The sequence below is a fragment of the Cottoperca gobio genome, chromosome 16, assembly GCF_900634415.1.
Source record: "Cottoperca gobio chromosome 16, fCotGob3.1, whole genome shotgun sequence".
Lineage (NCBI taxonomy): Eukaryota > Metazoa > Chordata > Actinopteri > Perciformes > Bovichtidae > Cottoperca > Cottoperca gobio.
In genome coordinates this window covers 5,037,994-5,055,722 of record NC_041370.1, presented here as the reverse complement: position 1 = coordinate 5,055,722, position 17,729 = coordinate 5,037,994, and the positions used below count along the sequence as shown (strand labels likewise).

The window sequence follows — 17,729 nt, the reverse complement described above, 5'->3', positions numbered from 1 at the left end:
CGGAGACCACATTGTGTAAAAGCACATACAGATGGCTGCTGCTGTGAAACTCAATATGTTCTGTAGATTGTATTCTGCACATATGGTAGAGAAATATGTGGAAACCATCAAAGAAGAACATTCAGTTTAACGTCCTACAAGTGCCAATATTTATTATACTGGAGCTCCGGCTGGCTTTGGTTTCATTCTTTAAGAAAGTGCTCCACCTACTGGCGGTAAAAGGAAGTGTCAGAACACAAAGACTTGACAAAGATGAATGTTTCCATATCAAATGTTTATTGCTGACATGCATGTAGAGATCTGATGAAGTAGAAAAATATGTTTTTTTTTTTATACAAACGTGTTTTTCATCTGTACAATTACGCAGTTTTCTGTATCTAGATGCCCATGTCCAACCAAGCAGCTTACAACACATTATCCCATTGGGTTTAAACTACACCACATTTCATAATCCTACACCAAGTTTCCAGTTGAAACAGCCAGCAATAAATTGGTTATATACTGAAAACGTAGGACGTTCGAAGCGGGGTGAAAATCATCATAAAAACTCAAATTTTGAAAATTTAGCAACACAATTTGACTACTCATCCAATTAAGGGCTAGATCTGTCTCGCTTTGCAGTTTCCCGTAGGACTCAAAGGAGTAAATCATCTTCAAATTGTCGATCGGTTGCTCTGTCACACCTTGCAAGTTTAACATCATGCAACAGTCACATGTTTTACACAGAGTTGAACCTTACACTATGTCCATGCTTTTCAGTCCATCAATACAACTCTGTAAAACAAACATTGAATGTGGTACAATCCACTAGCTAGAAGGTGAAACACTTCTTGATTTGGGGGGAGGGTGGGGGGGGGGGACAAAATAACATTTACACCAAGGGTCTATTGAACCTGTAGGTACTAATCTGTAATTGGACATCATGGAAGATGGCGCGAGACATTTTCCACACACAGATCCTTTAATGTCAGTATTCAGCAATGGCTACGGTGTTCATGAAATACCCTTTTCTGATGAACAACCTAGACTACTACAATACTGCTGTATACCCATGGAATTCACATTGAGGTGGGAGAAAGCAGACCGCTCTCTTTACATATAATTTTAGCCTCTGGATGTGGTGGTTGACGGCCAACGTGGCCTATAATGCACGTCAATAGGCATGTGTCGAGTTGGTATCTCACTGGGTGGAACTACACACACACACACACACACACACACACACACACACACACACACACACACACACACACACAATATGACTGGCGCAGTCATGATGGTACATATTTACATACTGACCAAAGAGAGAAGCTTTGTGTGGGGATTTTTGGGTAAATGATAAAAGAAAAAAGGAAAACACAAAACCCCTCCCGTACAACATTACGATAATGTGAGTGTATCATTTTGTTTTCTGTAAAAAATATAACTATGAAAAGTCAGTCTCGTTATTAGTGTAGCTTAAATCGACCACGTTTGTGGTAAAATGGCAAGAAAATTATTTAGGAATCCAAAAATAAGGAAAAACAAAAACACAAAAAACTGATGCTACTCGTTCATGAATGTGGCTGAGAAGGATTGAAAACTACAAATTTAATGTTGGAGTTGAAAACACTCCTTGAAGCTGAGAGCAAAGGGTTTCAGGGCCTGTGTCACCGGCATACGCTGTGCCTAGTCTGTGATACAAGCACCAGTAGTTTAGGGGGAGGGGGGGGGGGGGGGGGGTCATCACAAGTGAATAAATAAATCAACATGAAATTATAAAGAAAAAAGAAGAAGTAAAGACATTTGAAAATATTCCAGAGCCTATGTTCATGCAATCAGTTTGATATAAATAGGAAGAAGTGTAGCCTAAAGCAGGTACCAATACGCAAAGGCAAGTTGCAGTGTACAGATGCCTAACAGTCACTGGCTAGTAGCTTTGCCATGGTTTGAAGAAACTCTTTGATAAAAAGACAAGAATGCATCAATAGCTAGACCCAGCAACTACAACGTAAAATCTACGAGTCTGTATTTTCATTTGTCTATGAAATATTACAGTATCAATTACCGGCCAGCAGCTGGGCTCTCAGCTGGTGAGATAATACGAGCACGTACAAGATGAGCTGGAAAGAGGGCTTGAGAATGGCAATAGATTATCCCGATTGAAGGACAGCATTCATGGCAATCGCCAACACATTCAGTCAAGCCCCATCTCAGCAAAGCCTGCACTGGTTTTCACAGTGTCTGCCACTGAGGCAGGCCAGATCACAGAACACAACGATAGGAGGATAGCTTAAAAGGGTCTGTGGCTGTCAGAGGTCAACAGCTCCACTGACTCTGCCTGGCCCAAAGCACACTGACACAGACACACACACACGCACACACACACACACACACACACACACACACGCATGGATACTGCAGACTTATTAAAGCGTAGAATGGCGGTTCACATTCAGAACACGTGTCCCATGATCCGTCTTGACAAAGAGAAACAGGGAAGTCTGAATACCTGGAAGCCATTTGATTCTGAATGAGGCTGTGGGTACCAGTTTCCTTGGCTAAGAGTAATTTTTAAGACATGATTTTTGGCAATAGAAACATGACAGTGCCTGATCTCCACTAGAATGGCACTGAGGAAGTGTTACCATCAATATGCCTTGGCAGGGAGGATCCAACAGTGTTTCCCATTCAGTTCTTGGCATTGTGACTTCCAGGTAACTCACACTAGCTGCCTAGATGCTAAAAATAGATTTCCACAGGGATGAGCAAAAGCAGCAGACAATGCATTCTGCGAATATCAAAGGATGCATGTGCACATACTTTGATATTCAGTATCTTCAATCCAAAAGGTAGGGGTGAAATGCTACTTATTAAGGTAAATATGATTTAAAAAAAAAAAGCTTATTCAGATTTCTTTTGAAACCTCTGAAAAGGTTTCAAAGCATTATCACTCGGACAGAAAACATTAATGCTTCGTGTCACTGGTGGCATCAAGACTCCATTGTTACAATCCCTGGTCTCAGAACAGTGAGCATGGTTTACCAACAGAGAAGAGAGACAGAGAGGTAGATTGATTTGAAGTCAGAGTTACAGACGGGACCGGTCTGGATCACTTTCGGTACAGGAAAAAGGTAGAGGAAGAGGGAGGAGTAAGAGGGCGAGGGTGGACTGGAGGTATAGAGAAGTGACATCTGTGATCAGGGGATCTGACTTGAGGCAACACCATTAACCACTAGGAAGAGAGGGGGCTGCTACATGATTCTGTATTGCTCAGGGGATCCAGAGTTGATGGGGGAAGGGTTACAGAAGGGAGATCTCAAAAAAGGGAGATGGAATATGGGGTTAGTCGTCTCTTCAGCTCTCCAGGCAGAGCCTTGTGTAAGCCCCATGTGGGAGTGCACCATCAGGTTAGATGCACAGTGAGATCTGACTGTTGGTGACCTGAGGGCAAGGAACCTTTGGTTCAGATCTTCCTCCGGGGCTTTCCATGTTTCACTGGAAGATCCAGACATGAGGAGTGAATGTTTAAATGAGCTAGTTTGTTCTGGTGCAATCCTCACACCTGCTCCACCTAGCTTGCCCAAAAGCCCATGTACGAATGGGGCCGTGTGCACCCTGGTTCAGGCTGGGCCTCCAGTATGCGAGGTCAGTTTTGGGTCTTGTCCTCCTCAGTCCTCTCTGGACTCCACAGGTCTCTGTACTCCCCGGGGAGCTCAGGGAGGCTGCCATGGGTGGTTGGGGACTACTTCCGGAGGAAACGTTGTGCCAGGATGGCGGCATCTAGCGGGCTGACAGGCTGCGCGTCGTGGCCCAGACGCCTTACAGGTGGGATGCTGCCAAACGGGCGCTTGGTGAGAAAGCTCTTGGCCTCATGGATAGTGTTCTTCTCTTCCGCCAACAGCAGCTGCTGGCGCATGTAGTTCTCAAACTCGTACTGTGAAGACTCTTCTATCACCTTAGCCTGAGGGAAGAAAATGTTTTTCTGTTCAATGTGCTGCAACATCTGAGCAAACAAAAGAAGTCAATGTAAATATGAGGCAAAACCACAGAAAGAAATAATTGCATCTAAGTAATGCTCCATCTTAGGTAGCTGTATTTTAGTTTATTATCAAAACAGCTTCATATTCAGATCTATGACATCATGTTTCTCATTTAATGTACCTCTTGCATATGTTCTGGGTGATTGACCTGATCGTCAATATCCGGCACCACCTGCAGAGGGCCACTTAACAATGAAACAGACTGCCTGTGGAAAACACAACAAAAGACGATGATTAATAACAGTGAGCTCGTCTGTTTGAAACGATCCATGTTGAATCACTGTATGGCTATCAGCAGGACACTCGTATGTGCAGACAATTGAAGTGCCTGCAAAATCAAATCACAAATGTCAAGCCAACCAGTGGAAATCTTTAAAAACTCACGTGAGCTAGTAGTAGACACATTCATTACAATTGTTTCTCAGCTCTTCCACAATAAATCATGACTTGACAAGCAACACATGTGATGCAATGCTTCAAACACCCAGCAGGGGGAGCAATTACCATGAGGCAATGATACCACTGAGCGCCTCCAGCACCTCTCCTGCAGTAAGCCTCTGCTGAGGGTCCAACACCAGCAGCTTTCGGATCAGGCACACCGTGTTCTCCGACACGCGACCGTCCCTGTGAGGAGGTACAAAAAAATGTTTTTTTTTAATTAAAATGTGTCTATAAGCCACAAAACTACTAAAATATCATACTGCCATTTCTTCAGGTCCAAACTAAATATGAGAATGTGCAAATGTTCTGCATTAAAAAGAAAAATGGTGTACACAAAACTATTTTGTAAAAAATAAAATAAAAATACATACAATTATTCATGTTTTTAATACTGTGGGTGTTCGATTCCATTGCTTTGAATAAATCTCCACTCTCCTACTCACTCTGGGATGGAGTACTCTGCAGCCTTGATCTTGCGGAAGAGCTCTTGAGGTATGCTGTCATAGAAGGGGAACTGGCCATACAGCATGGTGAACAGGACCACGCCAAGAGCCCACATGTCACTGGGTTTACCACGGTACGGCCGACCTGGAGACGGGTAGGAGAGGGGATCTGGATCATTGTTTGACATCAACAAATATGCCATTTGAAATGGAGACACCAAAGTGCTTTCCTGCTATACTCCAAAATCAAATAAGCCAGAGACTGAAATCAACATTTGTTTGTTGACAGTTTTTGCCCTGTGGGACACGGGGGCGATCGACCTCTTTATACAAGTTCAATTCCAGTCAAGTCACCAGGTCTAATGATTAACGAGATGAGCAAACAAAAACACAAGCTATGACTCCACGTCCTGAATATTTCTTTGAAATTTCCAGCCAACTGCAGACTTTTAAAATGGGAGCTGCAAACTGTTTCTATAAAAATCACCCCTGAGCCATTAAATCAGCTACGGATCAACTACGAAGAAGCTGGTGAGGGTGGAGCATCATGGCTGTGCATGACCATAGGCAGTGTTGTTACAGCCAGGCAGTAGCAACAGCAGCAGGCAATTATGTTAAAGCCACACACACACACACACACACACACACACACACACACACACACACACACAGGAGGGGAAGGGGGTAGAAGGGAGTAGTTTCCCTCCAGTGAGTCATCTTTGCGTGAGTCACTGAAGCTCTGTTTAATTGTGTGCCTGTCACGTTATGCTGATATACACACGCCCGGGTTCTATCTACAGTTTTTTTGAAATCGTTGGGAGCTGAACAATTCTGCTTGAAATTATTCTTTTCAAATCTCGTACACTGTCCAGGACGATGTTCTGGGAATCAATGTTTAAAATGGATGGCTTTGGCGTCTCCCATGGCAGAGCACGCTCAAGCATCAAGCTGATGCGTGGCGCTCAGGCCTGCACATTTACTGTGACAAATGAGCAAAGTGAAGCTAAAGCGAAAACAATGGATTTCTGCCTTTCTTTTTTTTTTTTTTTCAGACAAAGAAAATGTTTCACACAAAAAAGGAGGAAAGCAGCTTCCTATGCAGACACATGCCATGAGAAAATGCAACATCACCGTGATTACACAAACAATGAAGATTATTCCTAGCTTTTGCTAGTCGGAGATTGCCACATAACCCCTTTCTTGTTGCCTAATAACCGGAAAATCAAAACACAAGACTGACTGCTTAACGTTACACAAGGCTCTTTAAAAAAAAAAGAATCCCAGGATCCCATCTGGACCCAGACTGGTCGCGCTTCTAACCAGAACCGGGTCTGGCATTATGTATATGTAAATACATTAACCAATTGTTTTTCACGTGCAGTTAAATACACGTCACATCTCAAAGTGGACCTATGCACACATAAGTCGCTGCAAAATCAGGTGTGACGGTTGGATTGTCGGTTTTTGAAAGTGACAAAAACTGTGATGCCGACTCCCCGTGACCAACGGGAGCATTCTAACACTTTTCCGACCGTCTGAAAAGCACCTTGTTTGATATACATATAAAAGAAGAAGATGCACGCCTCAACAAATCTGTTTTTTCACTCACCACTTAATACATCGGGGCTGATGTAGGCCGGACTTCCTCTCTGGTCTTTCAGCAGGTCGTCCTCGCTCACCAGGTGCTTTCCCAGGCAGAAGTTGGTGATGGTGATTCGGTGAGTTCTGTAAACACACACAAACAAGCCTGATCAATATCTTTTATGCTTCAGATTTTAAAAAAATAAATAGGGAATCAATTTTTAATTAACTTGATCAAACCAAACAGTCTTACTCATGACAAATCTAAGTTTAGAATGTGAAAACACTGCACACTCATAGCTCAGAGTATAAAGAGAACAGGCTGACAGACAGGGAGAACTTGCTGACCAGCATCTACTACGTTCCCACAATTTCCTCATAAAACATTCTTGTTATCTGTTGCACTATTACTCTGTAGCAACAGTTACATTCGTTTGAACATGAAACTTTATTCCTGAGAAGTATGCGTCATGTTCTTATGTCGTCGCCGTGTTCGTGGACCTTCCTGTCCAGACACACGGGCACTTTAAAGTCTGGGAAGACCCGCGGATGTTACCAGCGAAGTTTGATTCATTTGGTTTCAGTAGAAACAACGTGGCACAATAGAAATAATCCTGAGTCTTTAAGGTCAATTTAGTTTGCTTGTGCAGGGAAAGCTAACAGTATTACAGCCGCGGGAACACACACTGTTCTATGTCACTGCGTTCGTTCAGCAGAGAAAGAGAAAATAAAAAGCTGCACTTTGACAAACATATGAGTCAACGTGTGGCTTGAGATAATTGTCTCGATGACTAAGCCTGCATGGTGATGGGTTGCCAAACAAGTATATAAAGCTCACGAAGATTTTAAATATGTACACAAATGCGCAACTTCAAGTGCACCCACACAATCACTCCCATGGTGAACATGCACACAAGGAAATGCACTCAAAAAGCACGAGCGGACACACAATCAAAAATCAGCCACGGACTAGAGCCTGGGTCCTCTCTGGATCACGCTCCTCACCCACATCCGCTTTCTAAAAAGCCTGAGGTCAACAGCTTCCCCTATTCTCTCTCACTTTCACACCCTGCTCACACACACACACACACACACACACACACACACACACACACACACACTACAGCGTCTGGAGCCAAACACTCAATTTTCAACCAAGGGCTCTGATCTCCATCGTCGCTAAGACCATTTGGTTCACATCATTTCCAGCTACTTATGTCATCCAACCATTCAGCAGCTTTTGTGATCCAAGTCTCTATAACCATACAGTGGCCTTGTGATCTGCACATTGGTGAGCCAGCACAGAGTGCAATGCTTCAAGGACCCTCGACATAAAAGCTTCCTTCATAAGAGTCTGTTCCTTTTGTCTGTGTGCATCACGACCCAGGCTTCTATTCTTGCACCGGAGATTGGGTAAATTAAATTGCATGTTTGCCTCATGAGGCAAGGGTCCCAGAGGACTGAAGAGAGACCACACCATCTCTGCTTCCTGGTCATGTGACCCCGGAGTAGTCAGGAAACCAGAAACCTAAAACAGCCCCCATGATTTCTCCTCCCTTCCCGCAACATTTAGCTGAAAATACACCAGCTGACGAGAAAAGGAGGTTAAACCCAGGGCAACTTCAAAAGATCATTTTCTCAGAACCACGATTTTGATCGTTATACTAGTAGCCAAACTTACAGTCGCAATTATTTTATATTCTCGTTTCTAAGTTTGGGCGTTATTGAATTGCGGCTACTGCTTGTAAAATATAATTGCATATTTCAAAAACAGCAATGCAATATAAAAAAACTATTCAATGGTAATTGCAGAAATAATTATTTTGTGACAGTCAGAAGGGGAAATCCATCCCTAAGACAATACAGCAAATATCGTGATGCAACTAACAAATACAAATGCAACAGTAAGAGACACCTTGCTGTGGTGCATCTCCGTCCATTGAAGTCAATACAGCTCTGACATACAACAACCCTGCAGATTAATTCATGACATCCTGCTTTCATAACAGCTGGCTCTGCAAGAGGAAATCACATCATTCTTGCACAAACCGCTGCACTTGATGAGGTCATCGGTGCATTTCCCAGAGTGACGACAAGCAGCGCAAGAGGAGAGGGGATTTTGGGATCGGTCTACATCAAAAATTGACCGTGTCCTTCCCATACTGACTGTACATGCATACACGTGTAGGGTAGAGTGACGGAGGGAAAAGGCAAGCAAGCAAAGTATAATGCATAAAGGATAAGAGGAAGGGGGAAAGGAAAACAAAGGGATATGACAATGGGCATAACAAAGACAGACAATAAAAGCAGGAAAGAGATTGCGATGTAAAAGAATAGAGAAAAAGAAGATTAGAGGGTAAATAAATTATGACCGTGTGTGTGTGTGTGTGTGTGTGTGTGTGTGTGTGTGTGTGTGTGTGTGTGTGTGTGTGTGTGTGTGTGTGGTGCATTGTGGTGTGAGTCAGCTCCGAGCTATTGGGCCTTTGGCAGGCCTTTCCTTTGTCTCCAGCTGGGACGGAGTGTTCCGCTCGTCTGCTCCTCTCCTCGCCACCCTCCCCTGGCCAAAACACTCTCCTGTTTCATCACCACCACCACCACTACCACTACTACTGCTGCTGCTGCTGCTGCTGCTGCTGCTGCTGCTGCTGGGGGGGAGGGGGTGCATGTGGTAAAAAGATGAGCCGGGAACGTGACATCTTAATGCACATACTCACACTTGCAGATCGTGCATGAGAAGTGTGAGACAACTCCACGATTACGCTCGTGCGAGTGATGCAAGCATGCTCAATGTTTGGATGCGAAGGTGTTTGTAGCAAGCGTGTGCGTCAGTGTTAGTCTTGTCCTTCCAAATAAAAGGCCAACTTTGTGAGATGATCATCATTCGCCAAGAATGTGCGTGCAGACCTCTACTGTTTGGAGGCAACCTTCCATAGGTGCAATGCAAAATCCAGCTGAATCGTCTAAACTTGGACAAATTCATATAAATTAAAAAAAAAGCAAGTAGCAGCTAAAATAGCAGAAGTCACACAATACACGCAACATATCTCTCATACACTCTGTACGTATGGTGTTTGGAGAGGGTTTTACAGATGAGTAGTTTTCCATTCTGCAGGGTGTATCTGAACTGCAGCACTCTGTGACCTAAGGTGCACTCGCCAGGGTCCTGTGTGCTGTGCAGCATTGCTCACTCTCTCACAGAGAACAAAGCAGTGGCATATTCTTTGCTCCGTTTTGCACCAGAGTCCAGTTCACCCTGTGCTTTACAAAAATCCAACCATGGGGAATGAATCATGAGCCTTTACTCAACACACAGACACGGACCCAGACTCCGGCACAAGAGAGCAAGGCTTTCGGTTCCTATAACTGATCCTACTCTTAGTCTGAGAATGTGACCCCTGCTTGGGTTTAAAGCCAAATGCACACTGAATACAGGCTGCTGGGGCCGGCTGAGGCCTCTCACACATGTGAGCTGAGACGGAATGACTTACTGGCAGGCTAAAATGACTGACCCGGTATAATTGGAGAAGTTATTGGCCAAATAACTGATCGGCAATACCCGAGTGAGTTTCAGCTTACCGTTTGTTCAGCACCATGTTTCCCAGCTTGAGGTCTCTGTGCACGATGTTTTTCTGCATTCAGGAAAGAAAGAAAATGTTTGGTTAGGTTGTGCTTAGTGAATCATTGGTATCAAAACAATCAGTTTGTTTTTGAGAGTGACACACGGGCATGGGAGCTGAGTAGTCAGAAAGGATGTGCAACTAGCTAACAATAACAAAGCAATTTCCTCTACATTACAGTATCCAGGCTCTCTTCATAGATGACAATGGAATTTCTTTTATGCACACCGTTGGGCAGTATGAAGACCTTTTCTTGGAGTAGTCCACCAAATGTCATCGTAGACTCACCTTATGAAGGGCTTCCACCACACGCACCACATCGTAGAAGATGACGATGGCCTCGCGCTCGCTCAGCCGCTTCTCCTTTATAACGTAATGCTGGAGGTTTATTAGATCGGCTGTCTTGTCGCTGAAGTCGTGAGCACACAGGCAGTCGAGCACGAGGCAAATCCGCTTCTTCATCTTGCGCACTTTGTTCGCCTCCATGTCCTCCACTATTTCGTAGGCTCGATCCTGGGGAACGACAACCGAGAGAAGTGTGAGCAGCAATCTGCAGAATAGGCCTCACTTTGTAACTGGACAGAGTTGTTGATGCGTGTTAGAGGCACTTTCCAACAGCGTCCAATCAATTTAAGTTGAGGCATCTATGAATGCATCAAACTGAATGGATTCCGGTACCATGCCGGCTGATCAAGCTGATTCATTCAGCTTAGAAAGGCATAGATTCAAGCAGGGTAAAGGCCATCAATCACAAGCCTGCATGTAGCCGATGAATAAGACACATCCACCCCTCCACACCGGGTGGTGGAGGACGAATAACAAAAGGTCATTCCTCTTCTTCCAACTCAAGTCGTCTTAGCAGAGTCACCACTTCTTATTGATTTCTGTATTAGGTTGTCAGTTTTTAGTTTTATTTTGCAGTCAGCACCTCCGAAAGCGTACACTATTAACTGGTTCTCTCACAGTGGAGATGCACTATAATAATCCAATCAATATTGCAGGCCTAAATGAATCAGAGTGCACGGCTCAATGCTGCTATTCTGAGAACACCGGCAGAGTGGAAAAGACAGGATGTGAAAGAGAGAGAGAGAGAGAGAGAGAGAGAGAGAGAGAGAGAGAGAGAGAGAGAGAGAGAGAGAGAGAGAGAGAGAGAGAGAGAGAGAGAGAGAGAGAGAGAGAGAGAGAGAGAGAGAGAGAGAGAGAGAGAGAGAGAGAGAGAGAGAGAGAGAGAGAGAGAGAGAGAGCGGATGGAATAATAACAAAGTTAGAGGAGGAGTCAGACGGGAAGACAGGTGAGGGAGGGGAGGGTCATTGTGAATGGATGGGGCTGTGAATAGAGAATAACCTCAGAGAAATCTGGCTTTTAAATGGTGCTCTCACTTCTCTCTTGAAACAACCCTGATAAGGAAAATACAAGCTGGACTAATGCTCACCTCTGCCATTACTGGGCTGATAAGAGCATGCTGTTGCTTGTACTTACACGGTGACGCCATATTCTGAGCCGAATAAAAAGTTACTGACACTACTCCTTGGGAATGTTGCCGTATTTATCATGTTCAAATTCTGCAGAATACTCGCCCACACAATGCTGGGGGAATAAAACAAACTAAGACACTTTTCTTTGTCTATGCTATCATTTTTAATTGATGATGCACCCGTTAACAGAGATCTAATCTTAATTCCCAAATGTGTGCAGGCATCAGTCTACCTGGAAGAGGCCGTGGTGGTGGACTACCCCATCCTGGTTGTGCAGCAGAGAAAGGAGAGAGTACTCTGTGTGCAGCAGCATCTTCCCCTGCCGCTCCTCCTGAGTCTCCCCTGCAGAGTCCACTCGCTCCTCCAGCGTAAGGATCTGCCGTAACCACACACGACAATGGAGCAAACATTAGAGGTCACATGACAAGAGCTCATACAGGATCAGACAGCGGAAAGGGAGATTGAACCAGTTAGTATGAAGCTAATCTTGTGTCCTGACCTCTTTAAATGTTTGAAGACATGACACTTCTTAAATGCTAAGCACTTAACAAGAAGTTACAATCTGTGCAGTGGAGATCGTATATAAAAGGTCTGTAGCTTTAAAACAGCGGCTCATATACTGACATGGCACAAACGGAGCTGTGCAACAGACACCGAGGCGCTGTAGTCATGGGTATGAGGGGAGGGTCATGCATTGACTACATGGTTGGGGGGTTTAAAAGTCGACATTCCAGGTGGGGCACTACCTTCCTCTCCCCACTTCTATAGCCCCCTCCCGTGTGTAGCGGACATTAGATAGACCCAATAAACAGACTGCCCCGGCTAAGGTTTTGTTGTTTGCTCCAGACTTAAACAGGGGGCCATAAAATGAACACCAACATAAGGAAGGTCAAAGGTTCAGATGTCTACGGGGACTTCATAGCTTTGTCGTGAATTATATGCTCATATTTTCTATTCACCCGTGTGTTAAACTCAGACTGTTTGTGAGAAAGAAAAACTCCCAAAAATGTGCCAACCTTACGACAGACTTACTTTGAGCTGATAAAAGTCATCTGTGCCGTCCTTTCTGGCCAGACACTGCACTATGCTGGGCACTGGTGAGTTGCCCAGGCGAGGCCCTGCAAAAGGATAAGAAAAGGAACAGCTGCATGACCAAAAGGCAGGCTACATGCCGGAGTGTGTGCTCTCATTGCAACTCATTAAAGGCTGCATGTGCTCGTACCCATTAACACCCCAAGTGTAATGTTTTCTTTGGCACTCTGCATTGCAAATAGTGGAGGAGTTGTGTAGTGGAAAACATACAAGTTTGAGAGTATGGGAGAGATACATTTTAAAGAGGGGAGGTAATAACCTTGCTCCAACACAGACTCAGACCTTTCTGGCCGATGTCAGGGGGGGGATCAGCAAAATTCTTCACATTCTTGTCCTTGGCGTGCGTACACACAGAGACACCCCACGACTCTCACATTCACACACAAACACCTTTCCCGATTTCCTGCACACACACACAGGTTACCCATGTTCACAATTGTGCAATGTCCTCCACGCTGACATTTGTGACTACCATTTCTATACTTTTGCAGCTCGTGCAAACACTAGTAACTTCCTTACCAAGGATGAAGGGCCCGGCTCTCTTGGCGTTATTGCCGGATATCCCAGGACATTGCAGCTTGCTGGCCCTGCCTGATGTCTCTCCAGCCCCCCTCTCCGACGAGCGCCGCTTGGACATACTGGAGCTCTGCAGGGGAATAATTCAGATTAGTACACGGGATAAAGATAGTCAAGTAAGATCTTCAAGTTAAAAGGGAATACACATGACTGCAAGAACACAAACTGTTAACGGATGACAAAAAATAGCAGCAGCAAGCTGTACCAAACAATAGTTTTATAAATAGTCTGTTTAAATATAAAGCCTATACCCAAAGTCTCAGCAGTAGTAGTACAGAGAAGAGTGCACCGATTAGTGAACAGGAGAGAAAGGAGGTAAACCTCGGGGCAGCTCCTCCCAGCCTATTTTAAATATCCCTCCCACACATTTACCAACACCTCCGTGTGAATGCGAGGCCATTACAGCTCCATTCAGAATGATGGCTGCTGGTGTCAAGGGTGACACCTCAGATTCAGTCTCCCCAACAGGCAATTCGAATGAGACACAATCTACAATTTGAATGGCAAATGGTGTCATGTAAATGCATGGCACGATTACAAAATTCTTTAAAAACAAAAGCATTTTTTTATTTGAGTCTCAGCACTGAACCACACACCCGTCTCCAGCTTGTCCAGCTGCAGTGGACATGGATTTAGAAAAATCCTTCCACTCTTAATCTGCACGTTTTATCTCAAAATCTGTACAGCCGGCTTATCTGAGCGGACCTTCCTCTGAAAGGACATGCGTGTTCGAACAAGGCCAAAACAAAAAAATGCCAAGCCCTTACACTATGATAAGGAACTAGATTCACATGCCAGAAGAACCAGTGACAGTGTGACACATCATTACACAAACTACTTTAACCGCCACCACAGCAGATCTACCTCCCAGAATTCAGAGAGCAAGAGGTATGCTTTGTTTACTGATACTGAGTTCCTATGTGATGAAACCCCATCTGTTTCCCGTAACAGGGAAGTAGTGCCTTGCACCGAGAGGAATGAGTCACCCTGCTGTCGTCCTGAGTTTCTATTGGACAGCAATGCTTAAATGACCAGGTAATGACACCAATAAGAGTGAGAGAACTATGCCCCAAGCATATGACATTTGCACCATACCGACTGACTTGCGTCTGCAAGAAAGGCAACATGGAGCGACATATCTGTAAAGATGTCACTGATAGCTATAGCGCTCATATTTTAGCCAGCTTCACAAGAGAAGTGATTCAGACTAAAAACATCCAAAGTACCTCAAACTGTAAACAAGACATTAAGTAGAGAGCTGACAAAATCCAAAAAACCTTCAAAATATGTAACCAGTCTCTCAAGTGGAACAAACTAGAGAATTTTAATATTTTTACTGAATTAGCCATCTTCCTGTTTCAAAACTAAAATCGTGCGCCACTCGCCAGTTGGCGTTTTTGGGCAGAGAGGAGGCTGGACAGTTGGCAGTCAGTATGGGCTGGTATGAATTCTCACTTCCATGAGGCTTTTTGTGATCCCAGACAGCAGACAGTGTCATCATCATGTCTCTCGCCCATCTGTCTCCATCTCCACTAGTCATCACCCACTGAGCCTGATGAGCTGAGGTTTTCTGACAGCATTTATGGCACAAGCCAGAGTGACACCAAGTCACGCTGCCAATAGTAAGAGCATCTTACTCTAGAGCATGCAAGGCCAATCAAGGGATAATCATCGACTGCAATTCATGAGGCTCCTGGGAATAATATTATTAACTTTCCTCATCCATTGGCGAAAGTGCTTGGCAGAATGGACAATGTACATACTTCTTCCCAGTGCTGCCAGATAAATAAACAGTATTTTAGATTGTTGGTTGAGTGCTAGAAAGGCTGCGAGATAAAATAAGCAGACAGAACAAAAACTAACATGCGTTTGTGGGCATTTCTAAATAAGAAATGACCTGTGATTGTACAATGTCCTTTCTCTACAGCTACATAATACACAGCAAATGGACCCATGGCCATTCATCTACCTACTAAACACTAGCTGTAGAGTGGAGCCAACCCCTGACACATCTAAAAAGCAAAAGGTCAATGCAACCAACTAATGCACAATGACCTAAATGACATCAGCGCAATGACAGCACACAGCTATCCTTTTCTGACACTGTTCTGCCTCTCTGCACAGCCAGTGATCTGGCAAGCAAGACTGCCTCTGCCTCTGACTGTACCAGAGGGAGGACAAGAACAGATACAGCCTCTGAATCATATCACACAAAAAGGAGGAGAGACACGCTGCCGGTGCCCACGAGAAATGTGGGCTCCTTAAATAGTATCTGAACAAAACAACCACGTAGGTGTCTCAAGATCCTCCCACTCAGACTCCATGCCAGTTGTCTGGCTCTGCAAGAACAGCTTGATTGCAAAATCAAGGTAGTGTCAGAATGGACAAAGAAAGCATAAGGCCACTTGAGCAGGGAGTAAACATAGAAATGGATTAATCATAAAGCCAGAGAGAGAGAGTACGATCCAAATCAATGAATCCAAAAATAGATCAAAAACCGAGACAAAAGAGGTAAAGCAACCCGAAGGTTATACAGGCTTCAATCCAGCTGCTTGAATGAAATGTCAATCATTCATGTAAGCTCTTACACACATCTACCGCTACCAAGTCTACCCCTTACTGCAGTTACATTACATTACATTACATTTAGCTGACGCTTTTGTCCAAAGCGACTTACAATAAGTGCAAACAATCACGAGGACACATTATTGCAATAACATCGTACTTGATTGTCCAATAAGTCAATGTACACAAGGTCACATTTTATTATACACAAGACAAATATAATTACAAATGCACACAGACTGAAACACATTGAGTGGTGCTATTTTGCAACCACAAGGTCTGGACACCGTTCAGTTCTGGCAGCGGGTAGTGTAAACGACACGAGACGTGGAGTAAAACGCTGACGGTATGCCTTACAACTTGTGCAAAACCCCTCCAAAGACAGCTAATAACTTCAGTAGCCAAGTGCTAATGTGTTTTGCCACAACAATTACAATTTCACCACCTAGACACGTTTAAAATGACACACAGACTAAACCGCAATACACGGCGTGCGTTAACGTAACTGTGGCCAACGTCTGACTGAGGAGGTTATTTAAATAAAAACAAACGTACACATTATTTTTACGATGTATATTTAGGCAGGGTAACATACAAACAAAGCTTAGTAAACTTAGTACGACAACAAAGCTGACTGAATTACTCTGATAAAGACGCTGCCACAGCTTCAGGCACACCGGCTACACAAAGGGGCACAGAACACAACAAGGAGTTGGGCTTTCAGTGCAAACTACAGAGCAGCCGTTAGCTAGATTACGGCTACTTTAACATGTACTCCTACGTGCCACATATGTTTTAATACAATTACTAGCGAGCGACGTTAGTTAACTCCAAGCCGGAGGCTACAGAGCAGCCGGGAGGCCATTTAAACAAAGTAGATAATATTACAGCTGGCTAGCTTTGCCAGAAAAGCTAGATAGCAATGTAGTCACCCCCTTGCTTACCTCGAGCCAAAACCGCCGGGTAAAGTCTGCGTTGTCTGCTTACAACATGGATATTTCTTGGGTACACGCTGTGGTGGATATGCGGAGCTTCTCGCTTAAACAGGAGAGACCACAGAGGGTTGGTTTCGGGTTGTTTAGCCTCTGTTACCGAAATGAGCAATTAAGGAAAAGCCTCCGCTCTTCGCTGATCGCATCTTTCCACAGCGACAGCACCACCTGACAACGGAAATGACGCACACACTTATTTGATTGACAGCTGCGATCGACCAATGCCAACACCTGTCTGTTTTTTTCATAGTAAATGATGATGACGACATTTTTTGCATAATAAAAGTTGCTAAATGAAACACATTACATCATAGTTGTCTGTACGGGAAAAGTGAATTACGTTGAAATTAAGTTTGTTATGCGATTAAAACAACATCGCTTGCAAATGGCAGTGTGTTATTTATTGAGACACTAAAATACCATTGTAGTGATGAAACTTTAGTCAGACAGTACATAACTTATTATGTTCAACATTACATTGCAAACTAAGAATGTGACAAAGAGCTAAATCAGAAATGATGTAACATTTAGTAAAAACAATTTTAGCCAAAAAAATAAATGTTAATGAGAAATATAACATACAATTGTTTTCATCTTCAGTCCCATCTAAATCTTTTCATATAAAATAGCCTTTTCTCTTCAGGAAATGTAACGTAGCAATGTAATGAATGTAATTGTGCACTTTGCGATCAATGACTGTTCAAATGTTGCTTCATAAAAAGGATCTACACTGGAGTTGCTTTACAGACTGTACTTCATTCACATTAACCACATGACTCAGTGAAAGAGTCTTATTAGTAATATTTGAGACTCTGGGACAATTCTACTTTTGTTGTAGAAATTGCAACTAGGCATGATAGCATTGCCAACACACAACCATCAATCCAGCTCACTAAAAAGTAAATGTCATATTCATTTACTCAG

The 17,729-nt window shown here is 43.8% G+C and overlaps 1 protein-coding gene across 1 annotated transcript; it reads right to left on the bottom strand.

Moving 5' to 3' along the window:
* Window positions 1-255: 255 nt before the first annotated feature.
* Window positions 256-16,992, bottom strand: stk40 (serine/threonine kinase 40). The gene is made up of 11 exons (XM_029451996.1): window positions 16,758-16,992; window positions 13,192-13,318; window positions 12,613-12,698; window positions 11,813-11,956; window positions 10,393-10,617; window positions 10,064-10,116; window positions 6,516-6,631; window positions 4,907-5,051; window positions 4,527-4,646; window positions 4,144-4,228; window positions 256-3,943 (listed from the first exon to the last, which is right to left on the bottom strand). Exons 2-11 carry the CDS (start codon window positions 13,307-13,309, stop codon window positions 3,725-3,727), a joined length of 1,311 nt encoding a protein of 436 aa, XP_029307856.1. The 5' UTR covers window positions 13,310-13,318; window positions 16,758-16,992; the 3' UTR covers window positions 256-3,724.
* Between the last annotated feature and the right edge of the window lie 737 nt (window positions 16,993-17,729).

What these genes read in the sequence shown, in the direction of transcription:
- stk40 (XM_029451996.1), bottom strand. Translation starts at nt 13,309, where the DNA reads ATGTCCAAGCGGCGCTCGTCGGAGAGGGGGGCTGGAGAGACATCAGGC. An exon ending in CAGCCCCGATGTATTAAGTG is followed by an intron (nt 5,052 to 6,515) that starts GTGAGTGAAAAA and finishes ACCCGTCTCCAG; the next exon opens with GTCGGCCGTACCGTGGTAAA. An exon ending in GCAGAGTACTCCATCCCAGA is followed by an intron (nt 4,647 to 4,906) that starts GTGAGTAGGAGA and finishes ACCTCCTCACAG; the next exon opens with GGACGGTCGCGTGTCGGAGA.